The 26,498-nt window shown below is 32.3% G+C and overlaps 2 protein-coding genes across 7 annotated transcripts in view; one reads left to right on the forward strand and one right to left on the reverse strand.

Moving 5' to 3' along the window:
* The window catches only part of DOCK7 (dedicator of cytokinesis 7), a 204,200-nt gene that overhangs the window by 114,927 nt on the left and 62,775 nt on the right, over nucleotides 1–26,498 (reverse strand). For 5 of the 6 annotated variants that reach the window (XM_063106104.1, XM_063106103.1, XM_063106102.1 and 2 more), the window contains exons 15-16: nucleotides 6,257–6,374; nucleotides 2,936–3,006 (exon numbers count right to left, since the gene is read on the reverse strand). In XM_063106104.1, coding sequence (XP_062962174.1) covers nucleotides 2,936–3,006; nucleotides 6,257–6,374 — 189 coding nt within the window. The remainder of the gene's footprint in view (nucleotides 1–2,935; nucleotides 3,007–6,256; nucleotides 6,375–26,498) is intronic. The other variant, XM_063106105.1, reaches the window with a different exon arrangement.
* Nucleotides 14,051–22,280, forward strand: ANGPTL3 (angiopoietin like 3). The gene is made up of 7 exons (XM_063103652.1): nucleotides 14,051–14,545; nucleotides 15,189–15,299; nucleotides 16,592–16,706; nucleotides 17,612–17,725; nucleotides 18,353–18,448; nucleotides 21,516–21,782; nucleotides 22,099–22,280. The coding sequence occupies exons 1-7, from the start codon at nucleotides 14,051–14,053 to the stop codon at nucleotides 22,278–22,280; spliced, it is 1,380 nt and encodes a 459-aa protein (XP_062959722.1).

The following is a 26,498-nucleotide window of genomic DNA, read 5'->3' on the forward strand; positions in this document are numbered from 1 at the left end:
TTCATCTCAATATTTATTGAGTGGTCCCAGGAGCATCTTTATAGGAAAGCACGGCTGCTATCATGATATAGACTTAAAAGGGACAGAACCTTAGCATCGCAACCTTCCATATTCAGTTAGTATCTCTCAGAATTATATTCAGCGAAAATGCAACCAAACAATATGGCTCCACCTGTCTCTACAGTTAAGCCTACCATACTAATTAGGGTTTTTTCTTAGATACTAATAGTTCACGTACCCTTCCATCTCAAGTAAGCCTCAAAAACACTGACAGGTGTAGATTTGATTACAGAATATTAAGAACTAAGCTTTAATAATACCAACAAGAAAGATAACTAATGCTAGCCTTCTGAGAACTTGACAAATTTGGTGGGAAAAAAAGATGCTATGCACCTTATTACCAATCTCACCAATCATCACTGAATTACGAGAAAGATGAATTTACCAGTAATGTCAGACAGTATCAGTATCATCATTTTAATTCCACTAATGCTGATAGCAACAAAAATAAAGATCTAGCCACAAACTGAAATACTTTTAGAAGTTAATTCCTTCTTTATCAATATCTTTCCTGGCATTTAGTGTTTTAGTTCATTTCTGTCCTGAAATCACATTTTATGAAGGCATTTGTGGAAAACTAAATATCTAAGAGAGTTAATCATTCAACAAGTAGGTTTAATTGCCCCTCTTTAGGCTAAAAATTGTGTTACTTTTATGGTGGTTTTAAAGACAAATATAGAAAAAATTTATATTCTTACTAAAAAATTTAGTAGAAATATAAATTAGACACACATATATCAATAGCTATGCTATAAAACAGGGGTAGGCAAATTATAGCCCACAGGCTGATTCTAATCCACTGCCAGGTTTTGTACAGTCTGCAAACTAAGAATGATTTTTACATTTCTAAATGGTAAATAATCAAAACAATAATAATATTTCAAGATGTGAAAATTATATGAAATTCAAATTCCAATGTCCATAAATAAAGTCTTACTGGAACATGGCCACACCCATTTACTTGCAACTTTACTTATTGTCTGTGGCTGCTTTTGCACTACAATGGCAGAATTGAACTGTTGCAAAAGAGACCATATAGCCACAGGCCTAGAATATATACTACCTGGTCCTTTGTAGAAAATGTTTGCCAACCCCTGGTATACAGCATATAGGGTTAAGTGCTACAAAAACAGAGTTGAACAGGTTACCTCAAGTTTGAGATCAGGGAATTTTCATTTAGGAGGTGATATTTGATACAGGCCTTAAGGAATGAGCAGGTGTTCAATACATAAAAGGAGTCAGTATCATAATAGTCAAAAAAATCCAATATAGGCCCAGAAACAGGTCAGCATAGGAAGTAGTTAATGATGAGGCAGAAAGAAAGTCATCAAGATTTAAAAGCTGATTGGATATTACAGAGTTCTGGAAGGCGAAGATGTCTTAAATTTTGAGCCAGTAACTAGGAAAATGGTAGCAGCATTAACAAAAAGAGAGTCTGACAGAAATAGGGTGAGGGAAAGAGTCAGGGATAGATACATGGAAATTGAAAAGATAGCAGGGCACCCAAAAGAATATGTCTAATAGGCCACTGAAAATATATGTACATATCTCAGAAGGAAGGTTATGACTCAAAATAAAAGAGTTGAGAACAAAATAAAGAGCCACATTAAACATTAAAGTAGCACCATTTTCATTCAGTGTAACTCTGAGAGATACATTCAAGATTATGTAGGAAGAGAATATATAGAGGATAGAGGGTTCAGGGAAAAGCATTAGTGTTTTGTGTAGAATGCCTACACTTGTGGAAAAAAGGATAATTACTACAGAAAAAAAGAGTATTCAAAAAGATAGAAACTGAGGGCCATAAAATAAAGGTGAGAAAGAAGAAAGTTTTAAGGAGGGCAAGAAAAATAAATACTATACAACAGCACTGAGGAAAGACTTTTGTGTTTTTTCTTTAAGAATGGAAAACATAAGCTTCTTTTTTGAGAATGAGAGATGGAGCCAATGAAGCAGGATCCTAATGATACAAGAGAAGGGATAATTGAGTCGTATTCTGGAAGAGGCTGGATAGCATTGTTTGAAAGAAGTGAAAAAATTCATAGTGAGCAGGGAGTGGGCCATTACTACATTTGAAACAGAAGGAAAGGCAGATCAGTATGGAGATAACTTGAGGTGAAGAGTAGAGAAGTTGATGGACCTCAAGTTGGATGGTCTTAACCAAATAGGAATGCTGAGAGTAAAGCAAACAGCAAAGTAGGTGTTAGAGGAAAACTTCTCTAAGTACAGCTAAGTGAGAGAGAGGGCTTGTAAAAAAATGATAACAATAAGATTACAGAAGAGCAGTGGGGCAAAAAGAAGATAAAATGAATTGCTGTAGCCCCATCACATGATACAATAATATCAATTTGTAATAGCCCTAATTGGTACAATTTTGTGATTTTCTCCAATGGCATTCAATAATCCCCCCAAAAGAAGACAGGAATTAAAGATTATCCAAAGTTAACAATTTCCCAAGGAAGGAAAATGGAAAGTGATTAAATCAAAGGATTACTGGATATTGAGAATACCACCAATTTACCTGACTAAATGATTCAAGCTTAATAAAAAGTTAACTAAAACTACAAAGTTTTAGTTTGTAGGGAAAGACCAAAGGACCAGAGGCCACAATGATCATCAATCACAATATAATACAAATGAAAGGATCAGAGAATTTGACAGAAAAGATGTTTTTGTGTACAAAGTCTATGGAGAATGACTTTGAGATATCTATGGAGAATGACTCTGTGTCTACAGATTGAAAATTATAACTCTGATGTCAGCCCTGAATTTCGCACATTCAGTGCAGCAAAGCATTTGGTAAACATACTAACGTGAGTGCTAACAATGCCACTGAGAAGTGAGTAACTTTGAAAGAAATATTTGAATTCAGTACCTGTTATGATATACTACGGCTGTATAGGCTTCCTTTGAAAATTCTGAACAGCTAGATTTACCAAAGATTACCTGTAACAAATAACAGCATGTTGAAACTTTGTTGTAATAAATGCTGGATGTTTCATATCTATGTAAGAATTTGTCTGATTTAATAACTAGTTGAGATAAATGGGCAAAATCAGCCCATTGAAGACAATGTGCCTACTGACGTTCATTTAAAAGTTCAATTGCTTAACTACAAATTTCTTTTCAACGACGGACCCATCTGACATTCAAACATTCAAAAAGTTTCTATCAATTACATATATATCTATTGGGCAATAAGGTACATTTCTTTTCTTTTTCTTAAAGAAGGTGAAGAACTTATATTTGAACTGGATATAGCATATTGTTTGGAATTTATATAAGAAATATGATTCTAGAATGGTAGCATAAATCTACTATACAAACTGGTGGCATCTCCACTAAAACAGCAGTCATTCTGCAAGTCAAATATAAATTATGTACAGATGATATAAAAAATTCTACTTTAGGTCAAGCTATGTATCCTTTACTTCTAGTATTCCCTGCAAACTATTGTATAATGGAGGAGGAGCTCCATTCTTACATTCTTACACATCTGTTTAAAAAAAAACAAAACCACCACATAAAAAAAATACAATACTACTTTTGGAGAAAGTTTAGAGGTAAAATAACTCAGCCTTGTATTCTGCCTCTTGAATTCTAACAGTAATACTGTGGTTAATTAGGGCAGCTGATTAGATGAATGGCTTAATGATGTTAAACTCATAATTCCTGTGTGGAACAGTTATAGACTTGCAATGTTATTTAGCCATAGATTAAATTCTTAAGTCTGGCTAGCCACCTCGACAAATGCATGAATAGGTATATGGACATGTCACTAAACTTCCATCAGAACAACTGGCAAAACAACTCAAAGTTTATCCCTTATTAAAGGGATTAATTGGCAACATCCTTAAATAAAAGGACATAGTAGCAGGTATTTGTTTCTTTTTTTTTTTTTTGCAACATTTCAAGCAGGTCCTTTTATTTTAAATTCATGTAAAAGTGTAATCATTATGACTCTTCCAAATAAATTGTATTTCATCAATTTGCTAATACCTTAGTATGTGTTTATAAAATGTTGTTCCAGTGCTAGAATTATGAAGTTTATAATTTTATCATACCAGCATTATAGGATTAAAAAATTATCTTAGGACCCATTTAAATAGTTCTTATTTTTTTATAAAATGCAAACATATTATGTCCATGTTTATATACTCTTTCAAAGCAGCCAGTCACATAAACACAAAAACATAGTATTTTTCACATAACTAATAATACACAAATGAAAGGAATGAACTACCTTTTTTTCCCTCTGAGAAGCTATCACTTTTCACAAAATAACTTATTTTCATAACATGAATGATGTAAAGTGGAAAGTGTTCCTTCTTTGACCATATGACGTGTTTTTAATCATTCAGCAACATGGATTGAACACCAATTATGTGTCAAGCACTGTCTTAGGCATCAAGATATAGATATGAGTAAGACATGATCCTGCCCTCATGGAGCTCACAGTCTAATAGGTGAGACAAAGAAATAAACATACAATCCTAAAGTGATAAGGCCCATGAAAGAAGTGAGAAGATGCTATGGTAGCACCAAAGAGGGAGTGATCTAACTACCAGTGCAGTTGGGGCTCTACAGAGGAGGCTGTATATATGCTAAGACAAGGAAGAGTTTGTTAGGCAAACAATAAAAATAGATTATTTTACATATACTACATTTGTCATAAGCTCAAATTCATATGGCAATTCACATATAGGCTGACAAAGTATCTACTTTCACAATTTACTATCTTTTCAGCAACTATGATAGTACATTCACTCCTTCAGCAGAAATGAAGAGTTAGTAAAGACATGAAATGCTAATTCCAAAACTGAAAAATAAATTCTACATTTATTCAACAAATATTTATTGAGCATGTATTACATGCAAGGATCTATAATAGCTGCCACAGGAGAATACAAAGATGAATAATTTGTGTTCACTGCTGTCAAGATGTATAAATACTAACAAAATCGAGGCAATAAGGAAGAAGAAAATATCTTTCTTACTAAGTGGAAAATAAGAACTTAATAAAAAGACAAACATGGAAGGATAAAATAAGACCCTGTTAACAATGTACCCATTCTTAGCTCATTTTCATTCCACTAGTGTTCTCAGAGTTCGAATATTTACAGCAATAGCATACTCCTATTCCAGGTTAATTACTTCAGTTGAGCCAAAGATCTATTGTCATGGAACTTGCATTTATTAATGTCCCACAAATACTCAACTATAATTTGGGCAGTCAAGAATCTCTCCAGTCTGGCCTCAAACTACTATTTCAGACCTATCTTCCATTGCTCTAGTTCACTGGCAACTCACTACTGTTCATGGACCTTCTCCAACCTGAATTGCTTTCCTTCCCCCACTGTCCACACCCACTGTCATTAAGATTTTAACAACCTTTGGTTTTAGCACAGAAGTACCTCTTTCATGTGATGATTGCTTGTTACCTATGTAAGCCATTCTCTCCTACCTCTGAACATCTATTCCTTTGAATCCCTATATCAATCTTTTAATAATTATCACATACCTTGGTTCTCAATATTGGCTGCAAAATGTAGTCCTTTCATGAAATTTAAAAATACTTAGTTCCCATCCCCAGAGATTATGATTTAACTCAAATGAGATTCAGCCTGGGCACTGGTAGTTTTAAAAGCTCCTCAGGTGAATCTAATGTGGAGCCAAGATTGAGAACTAAGGCCAGAGTTTCTCAACAAAGATGGGAAGAGCCATACGCATTAGAATCACCTGGAGAGCATTTTCTAACTGTAACACTACCTCACTTACCACTCATCACCTCCCATCTCCCTTCCCTGGCCTGTATTCTAATGGGGTTGAGAAGAATCAGAATCACAGATACCAGAAGTAGAGAAAAGGTATGTGTACTTTGATAAGAGTTCCCTAAATGATACTAATCTAACCCTCTTTTGAAAGCCACTATTTAAGATTTATATGCATTTGTCTCTGGATTACAAGGTCTCATTCATCTTTGTATCTCTGGGAGTGCCTAGCATATACCAAATCCTCAATAAATAAGTTAGTCTTTAAGTAAATTCATTATTATCTTTACAGGAATTGATGCAGTTAGAAATTTGGTTTAAAAGATCACATCAGTTTCCAATTTGGAGCTTCCAACCGAGTGATACAAAAAAATGTTGATTTGAACCACTTCTGAAGGATAGGAAAGGTAAAGAACATTTCTTACCGGCATGGCATTGCTTGTATCCTCCCCATACATAAACTGGACTTTCACTGTTATGTTTCTGGCAGAACCTTGACGATTGGCAAAATTAAGACTCTGAGGGTATATGTAGAGAAGATTTCTGTGAAAGCAATAGTATGAATGATAGTGAATAAATATCTAAAACCACTACATATCACTCACTAAATGCCACAAGAGAAAGAATGAACAAATAATAAATTATTAATATTTGCTAGCCACTGCTAAGTATATTCACATACAATGTTTTATATGATCCTTAGAGCAATCATTCAAATGCATAGCCATCAAATATATCCCAATTTTGCAGATGAATTTAGACTCAGAAAAGTTAATTGATTTTCACACACGACCAAGTAAGTGACAAAGCTGAAATCAGAATACTGGTCAGTCAGACTTCAAAACTCTATCTTTCTTCTACAAGAGACTTCTGGGAAATAAATGAGTATGGACTGAAACATTACTAAGAAGTTAAAAAACAGTTCTAATATTATCTTCGTTCCTCCAAGCAGCTATAAATAGAATGGCATTCATAAATGTGGCTTTTGTATAAATGTGATCAAGGATTTCAGAGGTATAACATTCCACATTATTGTTCAAAAACACATTACAATATGGTGAGTATAACAGAGTTAGATAGTTACTATGGGACAATCACATTCTTCTTTGCATTTATTTGACTTTTTGTCCGGTTTATGATCTCCATGTTACACAAACTTTAATAGTCCCTGCTGCTAACATAGAAGAGAAATAATTCGAGAAAAGACACCCAAAAAAGGGCTAAAAAAAGAATAAGAGTTTTTTTTACCTGAAGACTACTGCTTGGAGTTAATAAACAAGATTTTGGGTATAATAAAACGCTGCCAATCAACTGCTGAGGCAATGAAAATAGGTCTAAATTTTCTAGGGGGCAGTAGCACAATGTGTAAATTTTAAATAAACACACCCTTTGACCCAAGAAACCGACCTCTAGCCTGAGGAGAGAACTGCACACATGTACAAATGGGTGTGTTCAAAATAATTCATTACAATGTTTTTTTCTAATACAGAATAATTACACATAATTATAAAGAAACAAATGTTTATCAGCACCAGATTGGTTAATTATATTAAGATACATTAATAAGAAGGAATACTATGAAGTCCCCAAAATGACAATGTTCAGCAGTATTTACTGGTGTGGAAAGAGATTCCTAGCATATTAGATGGGAAGCAGGGATGGGAGGGAAGCAGATTCCAGAGTAGAATGTATAGAGACATTTTCCTACTTGTGGAAAATAGTTTGTGTTGGTGTGGAGGTCTGTGCGGGGGAGGGAGAGAGAAAGAGAGAAAATGAATAAAGTTATATTTCTGGAAAATAAGAGTGATAGCTTTAGTTTCTTTCTTATACTTTTCTATTTTGTTTGACTTCTTTTACAATGAAAATATGATTTTTACAATTAGAAAAAGCAATAAAATTTCCATGACAAAGGATGGAAGTATGTTTTACAATAAGCATACACCCTGTAGTACTAAAGAAATGAAGAAGAGTCGGTGGTACTCAAACAAACGTCAGGCATTGTGTTAGGCACTAGGGAAACAGAAGATTAAGAAGCTATTCCTTGGTCTTAAGGAACATACAGTCTAGTGGGACAGAAATATCCACAGTGTGGTAGATACTGAGAATACAGAGGTAAAAGACAAAGTTCTTAATTTCATACAACTCATGGTCTAGAGAGGAAATCAGACAAGCAAATAATTATAATGTAAGATGATAAGTGCTGTGAGCATAGAATGAACTACAGCCCATAGGAGGGCTTGGGATTAAAGAATCTGCCCACAAATTTCATGAGAAATTTGCAAACTAGATAGACATGCAAAACACAAAGAAAAGCAAAACACACCATCACTCCCCGCCCCCTGCCCCTGCTCCCCACCTCCGAAATCTCTGTATTAGGATTACTACTGTCTTAGCTTTGTCGTCATGGACATGACTGAAAATGTTTCCATCTTTCAAATGTAGGAAAGCCTCACCTTTACCTCACCCCCACCACATCACTTTATTTCATTCACAACTCTTACACATTCTATAATTACAGTGATGTGCCACTTAATGACTTTGAGCAACGATGGATTGCATGTACAGCAGTGGTCCCATAAGATTATAATACAATATTTTCACTGTACCTTTTCTATGTTTAGATGTGTTTAGGTACACCAATACTGTTACAATTGCTTACAGTTGCTTACAAATGCTGTACAGGTTTGTAGCCTAAAAGCCATGTAGGTTTGTATACAGATACTCTATGATGTTCACACAATGACAAAATCACCTAATTACACATTTCTTAGAACATATCCCCATTTTTAAGCGATGCGTACCTGTATCTTTTTCATTTATATATTACTTCTTGTTTTTTACATCTCCTGTAGAGAGTCTAAACTCCATGAGGGCAAGGACCTTATCTGCTATACCCAATGCCTAAATCATATTTACTGAATGAATGAATGAATGGTGTAGAATGCACACAGAAATATAGTAACGCTTCTGAGAGTTTAGATTTCAGATTAAATGGGAACTGACTGAACATTATCTATAAACTATGTTTAAATTCCAATATAATCAGTACAATTTTAAATCAACTTGTCTGCAGGTGAAAGTCATGCAATTGAATCTAGATTCTTTTCCATTTCATTACTAACTTCAATAATAAATTCCCAAATAAACCTAGTAAGTCTTTACTTTGAATTTAAGATGCTCCTTCAAATAAATTTTAAGTCAGCAAGGAGAAGGCAGATTAATGAAAAATGTTGAAGTAGTTGACTAAGCTGTTTAGGGAAAAAAAGATGAATTCATATTTCACCACCACATCAAAATAAGTTCCAGATTAATCAAAGGCTTAGATAATAAAAATAAAACCATAAAAATACTAGAAGAGCTTTAAAGAGACCAGATTTTATAGATGAGAAAGGCATTTCTTAGCACAAGCCAAAAAAAATCATAAAGCCAAATTTTAAAGCTTCTACATAGCACGTGATACCATAAATGTAGGTGGAAGAAAAATGGCAAATTGGAAAAACACTTTTATTTATATGACAAAGAATTAGTATTCGTAATATGTAAATAATTTCTAAAACTAGTCAGAAAGAGACAAACTTTAAAAAAAAAGGAGAGGGGACAGGAGGAATTACATACATTCCCAGGTAATTCACAAAGACAGCAACACAGATGGCCAGGAAAACAAATTACAGTCATGTGTAGCTTAACAATGGGGATAGTTCTGAGACATGTGTTGTCAGGAGGTTTCATTATTGTGCAAAAGTATGTTAGGAAAGGGAACAAGCATGAATTTTCCTAATATCTACAGTGGCCACCAGGTGCATAAGCATGGGCCCTCTACTTATGTTAATAAGTCTCTCTGTGCCTCACTTTCCTCATCTGTTATACAGGGATTAAAATAATACTACCCCCACAAAGTTATAAAAATTAAGTTATAGGTAGGGATTGTGCTGAGTACTCTGCAAGCACTCAGTAAGTGTTAGCTAACTGTTATTAAGTATTATTTTGCTATGGGGATGGGTGGGAGTCATTTAAAAATGCAAGAATTCTAAAGTTTCAACCCTTCCACCTGGGGTCAGACCTAATGTGCCAAATGCTTGGCTTTCCATCTAAAAGGTCTGACCTACCTTTAGAAGGGTCACTCCATTGATAAGTAAGGCACTCCTCCTCAACATATTTTGTAGTAGGTTTGTTTACACCAGTATTACCACAAACGTGTGAGTAATGTGTTGCGCTTTGACATTACAATGTCTACGATGTCACACTAGGCAACAGAAAATTTTCAGCTCCATTATAATCTTATGGGACTACCATAGTATATGCAGTTCGACCATTGGTGACTGTAAGGTTATGCAGCACATGACTACAGATATATACCTGCCTACTAGATTTATCAATATTTTTTGTCTTTTTCATTCAAAGCATTGGTAAATGTATATGGGACTCTTGTACATATACTTCTGGCAGGGCTGTGAATTAGTACAACCCTTTTGAAGAACAATCTGACAAAAGGAATAATAATTTAAAAGTCAACATCTATGAACTTATATGAAAATATTTACACACATATATGAGGATATATTTTAATGCATATTGTTTATAATTAGAAAACTGAAAATGCCTTAAATGATCGTTAATAGGGAGCTGATTAAATTAAGGTTCACCCACATAATAGAAGATTGAACAGCCATTAAAAAGGATATGATGAATTTTCAGACGCACTCATAGAGAAATGAATTTTAAAATATTAAGGTCTTGAATGATTTATATTTACAGAACATGAGCTACATATAACTCGATCTCACTTGTGTTCAAAAAATTATTTTAGCTAGTCATTCAAGGGTCTGGTATAACAGACCCCAAAATGTCAATAGTGAAGAGTCAAGCTTTTTGTTTTTTACGGGTTTTTGAAATATAAGTTTTCAAAAGTACTTTTAGCATTAAAACAACTTAACACTTATTAATAATGAACATGAAAAAAATTAAGATAAATAAAATGATTCTTCAAAGCTTACTCAACTTCAGGATCTTTGCTGTCCAATAAGATAGTCTAGTGTGATACTACTAAGCACCTGAAGTGTGACTTCTTCTAATTCAGATATGATGTAAGTACAAAATACACAACAAGTTTTGTTTTGCTTTTATTTTAATATTTACTTGTACACATTTGTGGGGTACCTTGTGTTGTTTCAATATATGCATATACGGCACAATGATTCACTTAGGGCAGACAGCACAGTTTTGTACCCATTACTCATATTTTGAAAACTTAGTATAAAAAATATAAAATATCGAATTAATACTTTTACATTGATCAAATGTTGAAATGATAATTTTCAGCATATTATATTAAATAAAATATACTTTTAAAATTAATTTTACCCGTTTCTTTTTAGCTTTTTTAATGGGGCTATTAAAAATTTTCAATTGCATATGTAGCTCACATATTTCCACTGGACAGTGCAGTTCTGGACAAGGAGAGGAAAAGGGAGCTAATATATTTCCTGGCATTATTTTTTATTTTAATATAAACATTTCTATTTATAAATGTGTTTTTCTCAGTTACTCAGAATCTTTCTACCAAACATATTATTTCAAAAACAAATTATCACAGTTAAAAAGGAAGAAATTAAAGAGATACTATGTACAAAAGAGCCAAAATACCTTGTGTTTTATTTGGAAATCTTATCTCTGTAAAATTGCACAACCTGGGGGAGGATAAAGGACTTTGCTTAGCTTCGAATTTAAACAGTTTAGGCTCCAAATGTCCTAAAATTTTATGTAGCTAAGAAGTTTTTTTGTATATTGGTTCTTAAAAACTAGGAATCCTTAAATTAGGGCCTAACTTTGCTTAAGAGTTTATCTTCTTTGGCATAAAACTTTGTAATTTTTATAATGTTTCTGGTTATATTTGATCAGGTTCTATTTAAATAGGCACAAGTTCAAGCAAAGATTCAAAAGTTCAGGCAAAGATTAGATTCTGCCTTTAACAATGTATACTCAGACAGAAGGCATGAAAGGGTAGACATAAAATCATTTATAAAATTACTCTCATTACATTTTCCCATGCTGACACACTTCTGCCAGCTTATAATTAGGCAAATTACTTACTTTAATTATATTCAATAATGTAATTCAAACCACTATAAGAAAAAATTATTCAGATATTTCTACTCAGAGACAATATACGATAAACTAATATGTAACCATTGCCTCCAATTTGTCAGAGTTACATAAGAAATTGCTTAAATTGTGCAAAAAGTGTTAGTATTCTAATATATCAAACATGAAAGGAAATTCTTAAACACAGCCTTTCTTTGGTATTAGTGTGCAGTTACTTCCATGCATTAGAAGGGGATTCTCTTCAAATTCCCTTCTCTAATAAAAAGAACTGATATATCAAAAAGGGGTGAGCATCTACTCTATACAAGTTTTACACTTGGGAAACTCCAATACATTATGACTTTGTCATTCTCTGATTCATTTAATAAATATTTGTTGTTTAAACAATGTGTAAGGCATTGCACTAAAGTGCTGTAAGGAATATAAATTAAAAACAGATACACGTCTTGCCAATAAATAGCATATAATGTAATAGGAGAGAGAAGCTGCCCATCTAAATTCTCCCTCAACTAGCAGGTAAATGAAATATCAGGGTCAATAACTCAGCTGACAGCTTAGTTAATAAGAGAAGTTTCGAAATATACCCTACATGACCAATGATCACAATTGTAACTTTTCCCTTTAAAGGAGAAAATTTGAATTTCTTTTCTAGTTTAATATACACTTTGATAAATCCAGAACATGTACCAGTGCCAAAGGTTAAGAAGAAAATGAGTAAGAAAATTTTTTTGCTTTTCTTTTACATTAGTGGAAATACCTGTGTATTTTTATTTACTTGTGTTCTTTATTTCTGCCACAAACAAATATTTATATGGTTCTGTATTGGACACTTAAGAAAAAGTATACAGAGACTAATCAAAAGACAGTTTCTTACCAAGATCCAAGAGACCAAAACTCAGAAAACCTAGATTCTAGCAAAATTTCCCAATTCACATGATCTTAATATGAGATTAGATCATTTTCACCAATAAAATACTATACTATGGATGTAAATGCACTGTTTCTAATTACCAAAAAATAGCTCATTATAGTACCCTGTAGTGCTTACTATACACCAGGTAATGTTCTAAGTGCTCTGAAAATATTAACTTTTAATATTTATGCAACCCTTTAACATAAGTATTATATTCAATGGACAAATGAGAAGACAGAGGTAAGAGAAGCTAAGTAATTTGACCAAGGGTCACAGAGCTGAAGCTTAGCAGAGACAGTATTCCAATTCAGGCAGTCTCTTTCCAGAATCATGCTGTTCACTAGTTTGACTTTAGAAGACCACATATATATTGATCCTTCATGAGCATATGGAAAAGAGCTTAAAACATAGAGGTATAGAACATAATGGAGAAAGGGGGTGAAATTTCTTTAATGATACTTATTATGTTTGGGATTTTGTGATAATGTACTAGAATAATTAAGACATATAATGTAAAGCAAAAAGACATACTAGGGGTCTTCAAAAGTTCATGGAAAGATTCTAATTATCTTTTAATTACCTTTTTCCACAAACTTTTTGAAGTATCCTCGTACTAACAAATAATTATAGTGACAAATAATAAGGAACATATAACTATGTTAGCTTACGCAGACTAACATAGGAATACAGCATTGAGAGCCATTAACCACCTGAAGGAGTAGACGAAGACTTCACAGAGAAGGCATTTTGGGGGATGGGTCACTGTTTCCAAAAGAACTAAAACACAATTTGGGAAATGCATACTTAATTCATTTTTCCTTAACTTTAATAATGAATTTACCCATCAAAAAAGTCTGTTTTTGACTTGTAAATCTCTTTTAAAGTCATGAAAAATCAAAATGAGATTTTAAAAATAGGTACAGCCCATAACACTGACAGTACAGTTTATAATATAGCAAAGTTAAATACAGTAACAATTTCAAATCACCTATTTAGTTGCTCATTTCTTTGAATTTGTTAGCATTGATCTAACTAAATGTAGGTTACATTTGTGCAAGTTAACAGAGATTAATGATTAACTATATTCACCTGCCTTACCAAGTTTATGTGGCAAATAGTAGTATATATAGAGTTAAGAAGTCTAGGTCTGTTTGCAGAACAAAAGCAGTTCCAAATCGCTTGAAATTGAATAATTAGGATAAAAATGTACACAATTAAGCTCTTTCTTTTTATTGCTCCTCTAGTTATTTCCTCCAGAACTGACCAAAACAATTCATCATTTGATTCTATACCTCCAGAGCCAAAATCAAGATTTGCTATGTTAGACGATGTAAAAATTTTAGCCAATGGTCTCCTTCAGCTGGGACATGGTCTTAAAGACTTTGTCCATAAGACTAAAGGCCAAATTAATGACATATTTCAAAAACTCAGCATATTTGATCAGTCTTTTTATGATCTATCACTGCAAGCCAATGAAATCAAAGAAGAAGAAAAGGAACTGAGAAGAACTACATCCAAACTACAAGTCAAAAATGAAGAGGTGAAGAATATGTCACTTGAACTCAACTCAAAACTTGAAAGTCTCCTAGAAGAAAAAATTCTGCTTCAAGAAAAAGTGAGATATTTGGAGGAGCAATTAACTAATTTAATTCAAAATCAACCTGAAATTCAGCAACACCCAGAAGTAACTTCACTTAAAGTAAGTAGAAACCAGAGGGTTCATGACTATGTTTTCTATGTTGATCTTTAGAAAAAAAAAAAAAAAAAATTATAAAACATGATATTTAAAATACCTTGTTGCATTATTGAAATACTTTATTTTTCTCAAGAAACATAGCCTCCAGAAATTTCCCACTATAATTTCAAATTGGTTTTTGTTTCCCTAACATTACATATAAAAACAACTACACTTTATATTTCATATTAAAATTACACATCAGCTAAGTAATAAAATTTAAAACACTAAATTTTTACATTATTGCAAATTATTGAAGGTAAGTAAAAAGCTAAAAAAATTTAAATTTAAAACTATTCTCCCATGTTTAAAATGGATAAAGGTAACATAGTAAATGGTAAAGATTTATTACTATTAAAATACTGTGGGATTTTTTTTTCTTTTAATTGAAGTTCAGAAAATAAAATTTTAGGGATGGTACACTTAAAATAAAAAAGAACAAAAGTATTTGTTATTTAAAGAAGCATACAAGGGAAAACGATTGCCAACATTCATTTTTCTAAATCACTATTAGTTTTAAAAAATTAGAGTCAAAGTGTTATAGGAAATAACAGACTTAACAAAAAAGAAAGATGAAACTTTTAATCAACCTACAATCTATGTCCAGACTTTTGTAGAACAGCAAGATAATAGCATCAAAGACCTTCTACAGACGGTGGAAGAACAATATAAACAATTAAACCAACAGCATAGTCAAATAAAAGAAATCGAAAATCAGGTAAGTCAATACTTGAATGGCTCACAAAGGCACTATTATATGATATATATTCTGTCAAAAGTAAAATGTATGAAGAAATCAAAACAAGGAATTTCTGGGTTGGAAGAAGCCTTAGATCATCTGATCCAATTCCTCATATATATATATATATATATATATATATATATATGTTTGTTTGTTTGTGTATATATATATGTTTGTTTGTTTGTGACCGGTAAGGGCATCATAACCCTTGGCTTGGTGTCGGTCCGCACCGCGCTCAGCCAGTGAGCGCACTGGCCATCCCTATATAGAATCCGAACCCGCGGCCTCAGCGCTCCCAGCGCTGCACTCAGCCGAGTGAGCCACGGGATCGGCCCCAATTCCTCATATTTAAACTAAGAAACCAAAACTCTAAAAAGTTAAGTGACTTTAGGATCCCAGAGTTACTTAGAAATGACTAACACCCAGTAAGTGGACTTTACAACAGATCCTTATAAATTAGGTCCTAGGAAATGCCATTTATGCCCGCATCAAAAAACTAACACTAACAATGTAAGATGTTATATATTCTGTTTTTCTCGTCACCAATAAAAAAAGCTATCAGTCAATAAATTGCAAACCAACACATTTTAAATAAAAATAAAATGTTATTGGGGAACTAACAGTGAAATATTGAATATATTGAAAGTAAGCAAATAAACCTGCCAACATCTAAGATATGTTTACAGGTCAAAAATTATCAAGAAAGCAACAATGTTCAAATTCTGTGCTATGTCTTTATGGCAGGTCTGAGAATCAATAAGGCCTACAACTAAGAATTATTACATTTAAAATCTGCCTGTGTTACTGAGCAGAATTTTAAATATATCCTATTCATATAAATAAGAATACAAGGGGTCTTCAAAAAGTTCATGGAAAGATTCATATTATCTTTTAATTCCACTTTCCCACTAATATTTAAAAGTAGCCTCATATATTAAAATATTCTAAGCAAAGCAATGTCTTTGCTTTTGGCCTTGCTCCGTTATTTAACCAATGCTGGTGTGAGTTTGGGGTTTTTTTGGCCTTGTTCTTTTTTTTTTTTTTTTTTTTTAACTCATTAAATAATGTACCTGATTAAATATTTTGAGAACAGGTAATCGGTATGATCTGGATTCACTGTTTATCCTTCTTAACATCAAAAGCAATAATATATTATGTTCTGAAAGATAAGATGAATATAAACTGTACTTTTGATATGCTTATGCAAATTTCCCCTAATTATATATTCAGCATCATTTTTTAAAAGGAGATTTACATTATTTTATCAGCTCAGAAGGACTGATATTCAAGAACCTACAGAAAACTCTCTTCCTTCCAAGCCAAGAGCACCAAGAACTACTCCCTTTCTTCAGCTGAATGAAACAAAAAATGTAGAACATGATGGTAAGATAATTTGTTGGATTTTCTTCTTGAAATTCCCATTCTCAGGCCTGTTGTAGACTAAAAGAATAAAGAGACATATTCACCAAATATAATGTGCCAACCAAAATTGGATCCTGGGTTGTTGTTTTTTTTAAACCCTATGAAAGACATTTTTAAGATAATCAGAGAAATATAAATATGGACTTAATATTAGATGATATAAAATGATTATTGATTTTCTTAGATGTAACAATGGTATTGCAGTTATGGAAGAGAATGACCTCATGTTTAAGAGATGCATATTGAAATATTTCAAGGATTAAGGGTCATTATGTTTGCATGAGGGTGTGTATAAAGCAAACACGGCAAAATGTTAATTGTTGAATGGAGACCGAAAGATTATGGTATTTTCTTCAACAATTCTTTCCACTTTCTGGTTTGTTTAAAAATTTTCATAAGCAAAACAAAAGTTGCAGGGAACAAAGTCTCCATTCCCAGCCAAACTTAATAAAATGATATACTCTCAAAATATTTATTTTTTACATAATTCGTAAAGAGATTTCTGCTACTTAGTTTTCTTCATGTATGTTCACTCTTTCAATATATATAAGTATCTGTTGACCATCTGTTACGTACAAGCACTGTACTATTTCATATGTATTTTAGCCACTTTATATTCTTCCTATGTATGGCAAAAAAAAAAAGTGTTCAAAACACTTATCACTTTTCTTTAAAAGAAATCAGTTGGTAATAACTATTTTTATATTCTTTGCATAACATGCCATCTAGTGAAAATTTTTTAGCATAAACAATACAGGAAATAGCTATGTTCACCACAATTCCATGAAATATCAAGTAAAATCTCAAGCTCCAAAGATTTCACTCCTATTACTAAATCTTATGTAATAACATTTTGTTGATCCTAGGCATTCCTGCTGATTGTACCACCATTTATAACAGAGGTGAACATACAAGTGGCATATATACCATTAGACCCAGCAACTCTCAAGTTTTTAATGTCTACTGTGATGTTAAATCAGGTAAAAAAAAAAAAAAAAAAAAAAAAACCTGCCTAAGGAGAAAATGGACAGCAGTTCAAGTTACTCACTACCTATTAGCAAGACAAACTATTTTATCTTTGTTCTGCATATACGAGGGTACTTCAAAAGGTTCACGGAAAGATTTGTATTATCTTTTAATTCTATTTTTCCACAAACCTTTTTGTTAATTTTTTTTTTTTTTTTTTTTTTGGTGGCTGGCCAGTAGGGGGATCCAAACCCCTGACCTTGGTGTTATCAACACCACATTCTAACCATCTGAGCCAACTAGCCAGCCCTTGCATTAACTTTTTGAAGTACCCTCACATATACAATGAGTATTAATATAAATCTAGTACTTATATTTACCTTGTTTATTTATGTATTCATTCAACATTCTCCATTTCCTCTGTAAAATAATATGAAGTGACTCTTGTCAGTAAGTTTTGCTAATATCCATTAGTTGCCCTTCACTTTTTGGGGCCATAATAAATAACAAAATGTATTACTATAATATTAATAAACTATCTTTCATAGCCACCAATTAAAACCAAACAAAAAAAAATAGTATTTCTTACATCTGTCAACATCAATCTACTGAAAATACACAATTTATTTCCTTATATTCAGGTAGTCCATGGACAGTAATTCAACACCGAATAGATGGATCACAAAACTTCAATGAAACTTGGGAGAACTACAAATATGGTTTTGGGAGGCTTGATGGTAAGGTGATTTCATTCAATTATTCATTCACTTATTAAAAATATTTATTGAGAAACTATTATGGAGTGTGTACTGGGAATGTAGCAATAAAGGAGAAATAGTCCCAGCCTTAATAAAACTTATTAACAAATAATTACATGTTTGTTAGTAATTACACTTATTACAACTGTCATTATTATTTAAATTATACCTATCACAATTACATGTCTGTTCTTAATTATACTTATCACAATTTAATTCAATGGCTTATAGTTATAATTATTAGACAATTTTGATAAAGTGCTATGTGCTTTGATAAGTGCTAAGTGCTATGAGCAAGCTACAAAGAAAACCATTCCTAGCACTAACTAGGAATTAATTCTCTTATTAACATCTTGGGTGTTAATTAATTAATTCTCTTATTAACATTTTGGATATCAATTAACGGAGGGTGGAAGAGACAAGGAAATTGTCATATATGTGGTTCAAATTTCTAAATTTCAATTATTTAAATATTATAACTATACTATAGAATGTGTGGCTTAAAATGAATTAGTTAGCTCAATACAAATTATTCTATTTTGTTCATAAATATAAAACAAGAAAAATAAAAACAGATTTTTAAAATCAAAAAAGCATATGACAAAAATCCATGAATGATGTACAAGTACTCAGTGATAATGTAGAAAACATCATTATATCAAATTTTTAAACTCATTACTATTTGACCATTAAAATTTTCTTTTTCAGTCAAAAATGATTTATTCAAATGTGTTATAGTATAATTTTCACAAAAGTAAAATCATGACTCTCATAATATAAACGTGTATAACAAATAGTCATTGAACGCACTTATTCATAATGGAACCAATAAAATGTTAAGACCAGTTCAAGAAGCGTTTGAGGAACTATTATACATCCATGTGAGCACGTGCACATGCGTGCACACACACAGAAATGTTCAGATAAGATGGTTGCGGAAGACACAAAACTGGTACTGTCTTATAGGCAGTAATATTTAGTGTTATCTGTTTCACTGGACAGGAGTTATTTCTATTTTTACTGAACAAAAAGCCTACAAATTAATGCCTGAGAACTTTAATAGTTTACAGTAAGTCTTGGTAGGTATCTTCTCCTATCAGTGATTCTGAAATTGTAGTTCCTGGATTAGCAGCATCTACTTCGCTTGGGAATTTGTTAGAAATGAACATTCTCAGATCCCGTGCTAGATCTACAGAAATCAGAATGTTTGATCCAACAATCTGTGATTTAGTAAGTCCTTCATATAATCCTGAATGCACAGTGAAGCTTGAGAACCACTTTCCTGGATAATCCTTGGATGGCTATCACCCCAATATGATACTGAAGGGACACAGTACCCAACTTTTTGCCTTACTTTCAAATTTTGCCTATGTTTTTCATAGCAAACAAAAATGTTAATACTTTGCACTCTTTATTTTTCTCAGAGTTTGAAAATGCCTTCTGATATCACTTCCACATTTAGGGCCATCTTCTGTCCCTGACTCCATAGGCACTTTTGTAGGATGAATCCCAACTATTTTTAAAAAAGGAACATGCTAATGTTATAATATTTTTACAAAATAATCTTTGTGCATATAATTTTCATATAATTTATAAGGAAATTTAAGAGATGTGGGTTGAAAGCCAAATTATACTGGAGTCCACAAAGCTCACGTATTTGCCATGAGAGATCTCATCTTCTAATGTTGGTAAATGCATTATTTCTTCTGCACAATAAGTGTTATTGTTAAATGAATAGTTAACATTGATTCTTTTGTTGCACATTCCTAATGAAATTATAGTTCTTTTAAGGTGTGCTGACAAGACTAATTTCTTTTTTTTTTTAATACACAAAAACACAAACGCAAGTATGTATATTTATTCACACAAACCCACACCCACATTTTGTTTTGTTTTGTTTTGTTTTGTAGTTAAATCCCTAACTAGTGATATGTTTTGTGGTTCCAAATATTCTTTAAGGATAAGTATAACCCCACAATAAAAGGCTGACAGTTAAGTCCAAAATACTCATTTATTCCTAATAAGAAAGTAAGCCATTTGTACTTGCATTTACCAGCAATCATTAAAATGAAGCTTCCTACTAACTGAAGAGCAATAAGAAATTACAACGTTTTTTTTTTTTATTAAGTCCTTTTATAAAAGCACTTAATATTAAGCACTTTTATTAAGGATTGTAATAAAGAATGACCTATTTATATTTATGTTATTTATGTTTTTAGTTCCAAATAAAAATAATTTTTTTAATTACAGAGAAAAGTTAAGAACCATGTTTTTCAATTTAAAAATTTTTTGGAATATATTCCTTTTTCCTACAACGAAAACACAAATATCAAGCAAAAACCAAAGTTTAGGTTTATATTTGAGGAAAAGTACATCACTATTATCAAAGTTTCTGGGACTACTTAACAAATCTCTTGTCTATATATGAGTATTAATAAATAGGTACTAGAAAAGCTGGTATATATAAGGACTTATAAATGAGATATTATTCTACCAATGACCAGATCTAAAAACATCTATAATAGTCTAATATGTTTCATATGTGATACATGTCTCATAATACCCACTGTAGAAAGGATAATCAGATTTTTATGCAGGCCTATTAATATTTTTAAACATTTTTTTGTACATGTAACTATCCTCAATAAAACTGTTCTAAAAATAAATATTTTAGGGCCGGCCCGTGGCTCACTCGGGAGAGTGCGGTGCTAATAAAAATAAATATTTTAAGAGACTCTAAAATGACCAAGGGAGTCAAGACTAAAACAACTCACTATACTAATGAAAAACACTCAAAAAAACTGTCAGTGCTCAATCTGTAGTTAACAATCTACAGATTTTTTTTTTTTTTTCGTGACCGGTAAGGGGATCGCAACCCTTGGTGTGGTGTCGTCTGTACCGCGCTCAGCCAGTGAGCGCACCGGCCATCCCTATGTAGGATCCGAACCCCCGGCAGGAGCGCCGCTGTGCTCACAGCGCCGCACTCTCCCGAGTACGACACGGGGTCAGCCCACAATCTACAGATTTTTAACACTTATTTTTTCAGGAGAATTTTGGTTGGGCCTAGAGAAGATATACTCCATAGTGAAGCAATCTAATTACATTTTACGAATTGAGCTAGAAGACTGGAAAGACAACAAGCATTATATTGAATATTCTTTTCACTTGGGAAATCACGAAACCAACTATACGCTACACCTTACTGAGATTACTGGCAATGTCCCCAATGCACTCCCGGAACATAAATATTTGGTGTTTTCTACGTGGGATCACAAAGCAAAAGAACACTTCAACTGTCCAGAAAGTTATTCAGGTATCCTTTTTCTAATACCAATACTTTATTTTCATATCTTCAAAATATCTTCCAACAGTATTAGTCATTATCTACAACGTCAACTCATTAAAATTCTAATCCCAAATAAGTATTTTCTTTACAGGTAAAGATCTCTTAACTGTCATAATAAAGTGTTAATTATAGTTCAACTAGGTATTGTACCTCTATTTAAAATTGGGATACATGCATTTATAACACTATAATATATATAAGAAATGAAGATATACTCATAGGGAAATATAACAGTAACTGATATGAGTTCACATCCATTAAATTGCATATCTATCTTCTTTAGGAGGCTGGTGGTGGCACAATGTATGTGGAGAAAATAACTTAAATGGTAAATATAACAAACCAAGAGCAAAATCTAAGCCAGAGAGGAGAAGAGGAATATGTTGGAAGTCTCAAAATGGAAGGTTATACTCTATCAAGTCAACCAAAATGTTGGTCCATCCAACAGATTCAGAAAGCTTTTAACAAACTGAGGCAAATTTAAAAGCCAATAAATTAAACATTATACTCATCGCAAGATAATGTGGTTTAATAATCTGTTATTAAATCCTTAGCAGAAAGCTTAAGAAATAGATTTTATTTTAAAGTCACTATCAATTTAAGATTAAACATACCATCACATCACCTCAAAGAACATAATTTACCTTTCTCAATCAAACTGCTTATGATATCATTTGTTCATATATTTTGTGATGTGGTAATCAATTATAGATGGTCACAATCTAAATTATAACCAATGGGTGAATTTTTAAATAACTTTTTTAAATAAAAAAACTTACAAAGAGGCTTTTATTTCAAAAATCATCATGTGGGTTAATTTCACAACTCCCCAGTTTAAAAACTAGTTTTCTTATTAAAATTCTAAACTCAAATAAATACAAAGGACTGATAAATGTACAATTCTTAAATACTATAATATTATTAATCTCAAAACTAAAATCCAGTCAGTTCAGAGTACATGTGAAAACCTGAAGTATGAATTTTAAAACTGATGCTTCATTTAGCTACAAAATAATTTGGACTAAATGTTTGATATGGTTTATTTATGAAGTCAAATGATGCAGGATGAAATATGAGGGTACTTGAAAAAGTTCATAGAAAAACTGAATTAAAAGATAATACAAACCCTTCCATGAACTTTCTGAAGACCCCTCATAGTGTATTAAAATAGGTTCACTGTCTTTTAAAGAAATGCAGTAAATCTTGATTACTAAGTCATACTGACTTTAAAATCAGACATCACTGGTACTTTAACATATTTGTTAACGTATCTATACTGTATGCATTTTACATATTTTAACAATTAATACTGTGAAAACAAATAATTTTAAAGGGATCTTCTCAAATACAATAAGAATTAATGTTATGAAGGTACTTCAAAAAGTTCATGGAAAGATTCGTATTATCTTTTACTTCTATTTTTCCACAGACTTTTTAAAGTGCCCTCATATTTGTGACGCAAGTTAAAGTTTAATAATAATTTATTCCCCCCAGACATGCTGTAAGTATAATACTTTTGAGTAAGTTTTCAAGGAGAATGAAACACCGTAACAAGTTACTGAATGTTTAAACAGCCTGACAGACATGTATGTATGTTTAAAATTAAATAAAGACTCAATACCTCAATTATAGAAATTTAAATTCTTGCAGTTTTTTATTGATACCACAATAGACATATGATTGTTATTTTTAATTTTAATAATTTAAACTCTTACTCCCCAAGGGTTATAAGATACAATATTTATTCTTAAGTAAGTTTTTTAAAAAACTACCAACAAGAAATAAAATTTTGAATTAAACCCAGTTTTTAAAAGATACAGTGCCCAAGTTATATAGTGACTTACCTTAGTAAATAAAAATCAAGCATTATGTGTATAATTGATCCAATATATGTCATATATATATTTTATATATCACATATATAAAAGATACGTATGTATAATCTATGTGAATCCTACATAAACATCTTGTTTCAGAAAAGTACAAAAGAATAAAGGCACAAATAGGCTACAATTTTCAGAGCCACAGCCCACGCTGACAAAATTAACATTCATTTTTTTTTTTTTTTTTTTTTTTTTTCTTTTTTCGTGACCGGCACTCAGCCAGTGAGTGCACCGGCCATTCCTATATAGGATCCGAACCCGCGGCCGCTGGGAGCGTTGCCGCGCTCCCAGCGCAGCACCCTCCCGAGTGCGCCACAGGCTCGGCCCTAACATTCATTTTTTAGAGTTAGAATGCCAGAGTGGCTTATATTTTTCCTTCCTTTGTTAAGTTTTCCTATTTTTTTTACAACCCTCATAAAATATGTATAATTTTGTTCCTTTCAGGAGTACTAAGTTAGATTTTTTCCGCAAATAAAGTTCAGATTGAGAGAGAACTCTGACAGAGAAAGAGAAAAGAGTTTTTCAAATTTCACCACTAACTCGCAGTTGTCTGATCGAATGCACTTTCCTCAGTCTACCTTCCCTTTGATCACTCTACTACTTATTAAATACAATATCCTTTCTTCAAATTTGATGTTCATTTTGCTTCAACAATACACTACACTCTCCATGGATTATCCCTTACTGGATCCATCTTCATGGCCTCATTACTCCTTGCATTTAGTATTGCAAGCCAACACACAAACTTCCATCATCTTTTCTACTCTGACCCTCAGACATTCTATCTACTCTTATGGACTCATCTACTTTCCATGAATAAAATTCTGAGATCTACATATTCATCCCAGGTAGGTTTCCAGTTTCCCTTCTTACATTGCCTACCTGCCATTTCTACCTGTGATATCCTATAGTCTCTTCCAATTCAATATACCAAATAACACAATTATCAACCCTTACTTTATCTGCTGTCCCTTTCTACCCATTCACTCCCTCCTCCTAACCTCTTTGCATCCATTTAATATCACCACCATGCTCCCAGTCACAGAAGCCTGGAAATCTGAAAGACATCTGAAAGACATCTGACTTTTCACTTAGCTTTGTAAACCACCTTTTCTGTATCCTAAACCACCAAGTCTAATACAATCTTGTTTTGAAACATCTCTTAATTTGATAAGCTTTCTTCCCAAGAACTGTCTTTAACCTGAGTCGTAGGTTATCTAATTATCTAGGTCCTAATTTTAGGTCACTCTCCCCTCAATATTCCTGAAACAAATTTATAATAGTTGTATACTACTTTGAGCTATGTCTTTCAAGCTTGTCTACTGAAGAAGTTTAACAGCTGATGATAATGAAAACATATCCTTACCAGTTCTGGAGTTATAGGATATAATAATAGCTTGCCATAAGCATAGATCTCTTTTAGAATCTTATTGAGATCTTAAATCTTAGAATTTTATCTTAAAATTGCATGTGAATTGTGTTTTATACTCTATAAATCTATCTTCACATGAAAATAGTTATTTTCCCCCAAAATCTTCTAAAAAGTGATGTTCCTAGAAGTGTCATGTTTATCCTGTAGACTTGCATATCCCATATATTTGTGCCCTCACAAGAATGTATACCCTGATTAGACAAGCATAGGCGTACAGAACAAAATCCAAATCTCTTCTTAGGTATTCAAGTGTCTCTACAATCTGACCCCAAATTACCTCCTTAACCATTTTTTGCCCAACACAAAACCTCTGCTCTAATCAAAAAGGTCTTCTTTTAAACATCTCCTCTATATTTTCCTAATGTATCTCATTTGTCTGCAACACCTCTGCACACCTTTCTGATTGGCTAGGTCCTATTTAAACTTCAAAGTGAAGGTAATCTGGCTTCTTCTACAAATATCCTAGTAAATGGCAGCTCCTTCCTCTGAAACCATGCAGCACTACTGCATGTACCCCTCAAATGACACTTAGTAAGTGATGAAAAGATAAATCTGGCAAATCACAATAAAAATTCTTTTAAAAAAAGTAATAAAAACTCCAAGAGCATCAAAATAGTCAATCTACTTGATTTCAGTGAATTACTAGACATTTTCTATAACAAGATTTTTTTCTGTACCACTACAAATTTTACTAAGAGCAAGTATACACATTTCTCATTTCAGGATCACATATCGTAATATAATTTGCTCACACACTCTTTCATCCTAGAATCAGCATGTTTTCAGGCTTGTATCTTTTCTTCCTAGTAACAAAGCTCATGGAAGTCCACTTAATCATTCATTAATCAAAAATGTATTTATTAACCAATATTTATTGAGCATCTACTATTTGCCTCCTTTATGAAACCTATTCCAAACCTGTATCCTTATACATTATACCTTCTATTGTAAAATAATCAAATTTCCCTGTGTTTTTTTCCTGTCATTAACAACCACAAGCATTGCATTTATGCATGTACTACTAAGTGATTATCACACACATTAGTTTTAAAAACTGAAAAAACCAATTGGCCCTAATATCCAAATCAAAAGTAGTCTCGTGGCAAATCAATTAGAGCAAATTACTCAATTGGTGTGAAATATGTAGTTCAAGGTCATTAAAGGAGGATTAACAATCTCCCATAATAAGCTTGTATAAAATGAGGTTTCAATGACATTTTAGAAAATATAAAATGTAATTAAGGATTCCATCTACAACATAAAAGCTGTTTTTCTAAAGTCACATGGTTAGACCCATGAACAGTCATACCACCTAGTAAAATGATTAGGTATATGTGAAAGAGCAATAAACTACAACCTTAAAGATGT

Source organism: Cynocephalus volans, chromosome 8 (assembly GCF_027409185.1).
Source record: "Cynocephalus volans isolate mCynVol1 chromosome 8, mCynVol1.pri, whole genome shotgun sequence".
Lineage (NCBI taxonomy): Eukaryota > Metazoa > Chordata > Mammalia > Dermoptera > Cynocephalidae > Cynocephalus > Cynocephalus volans.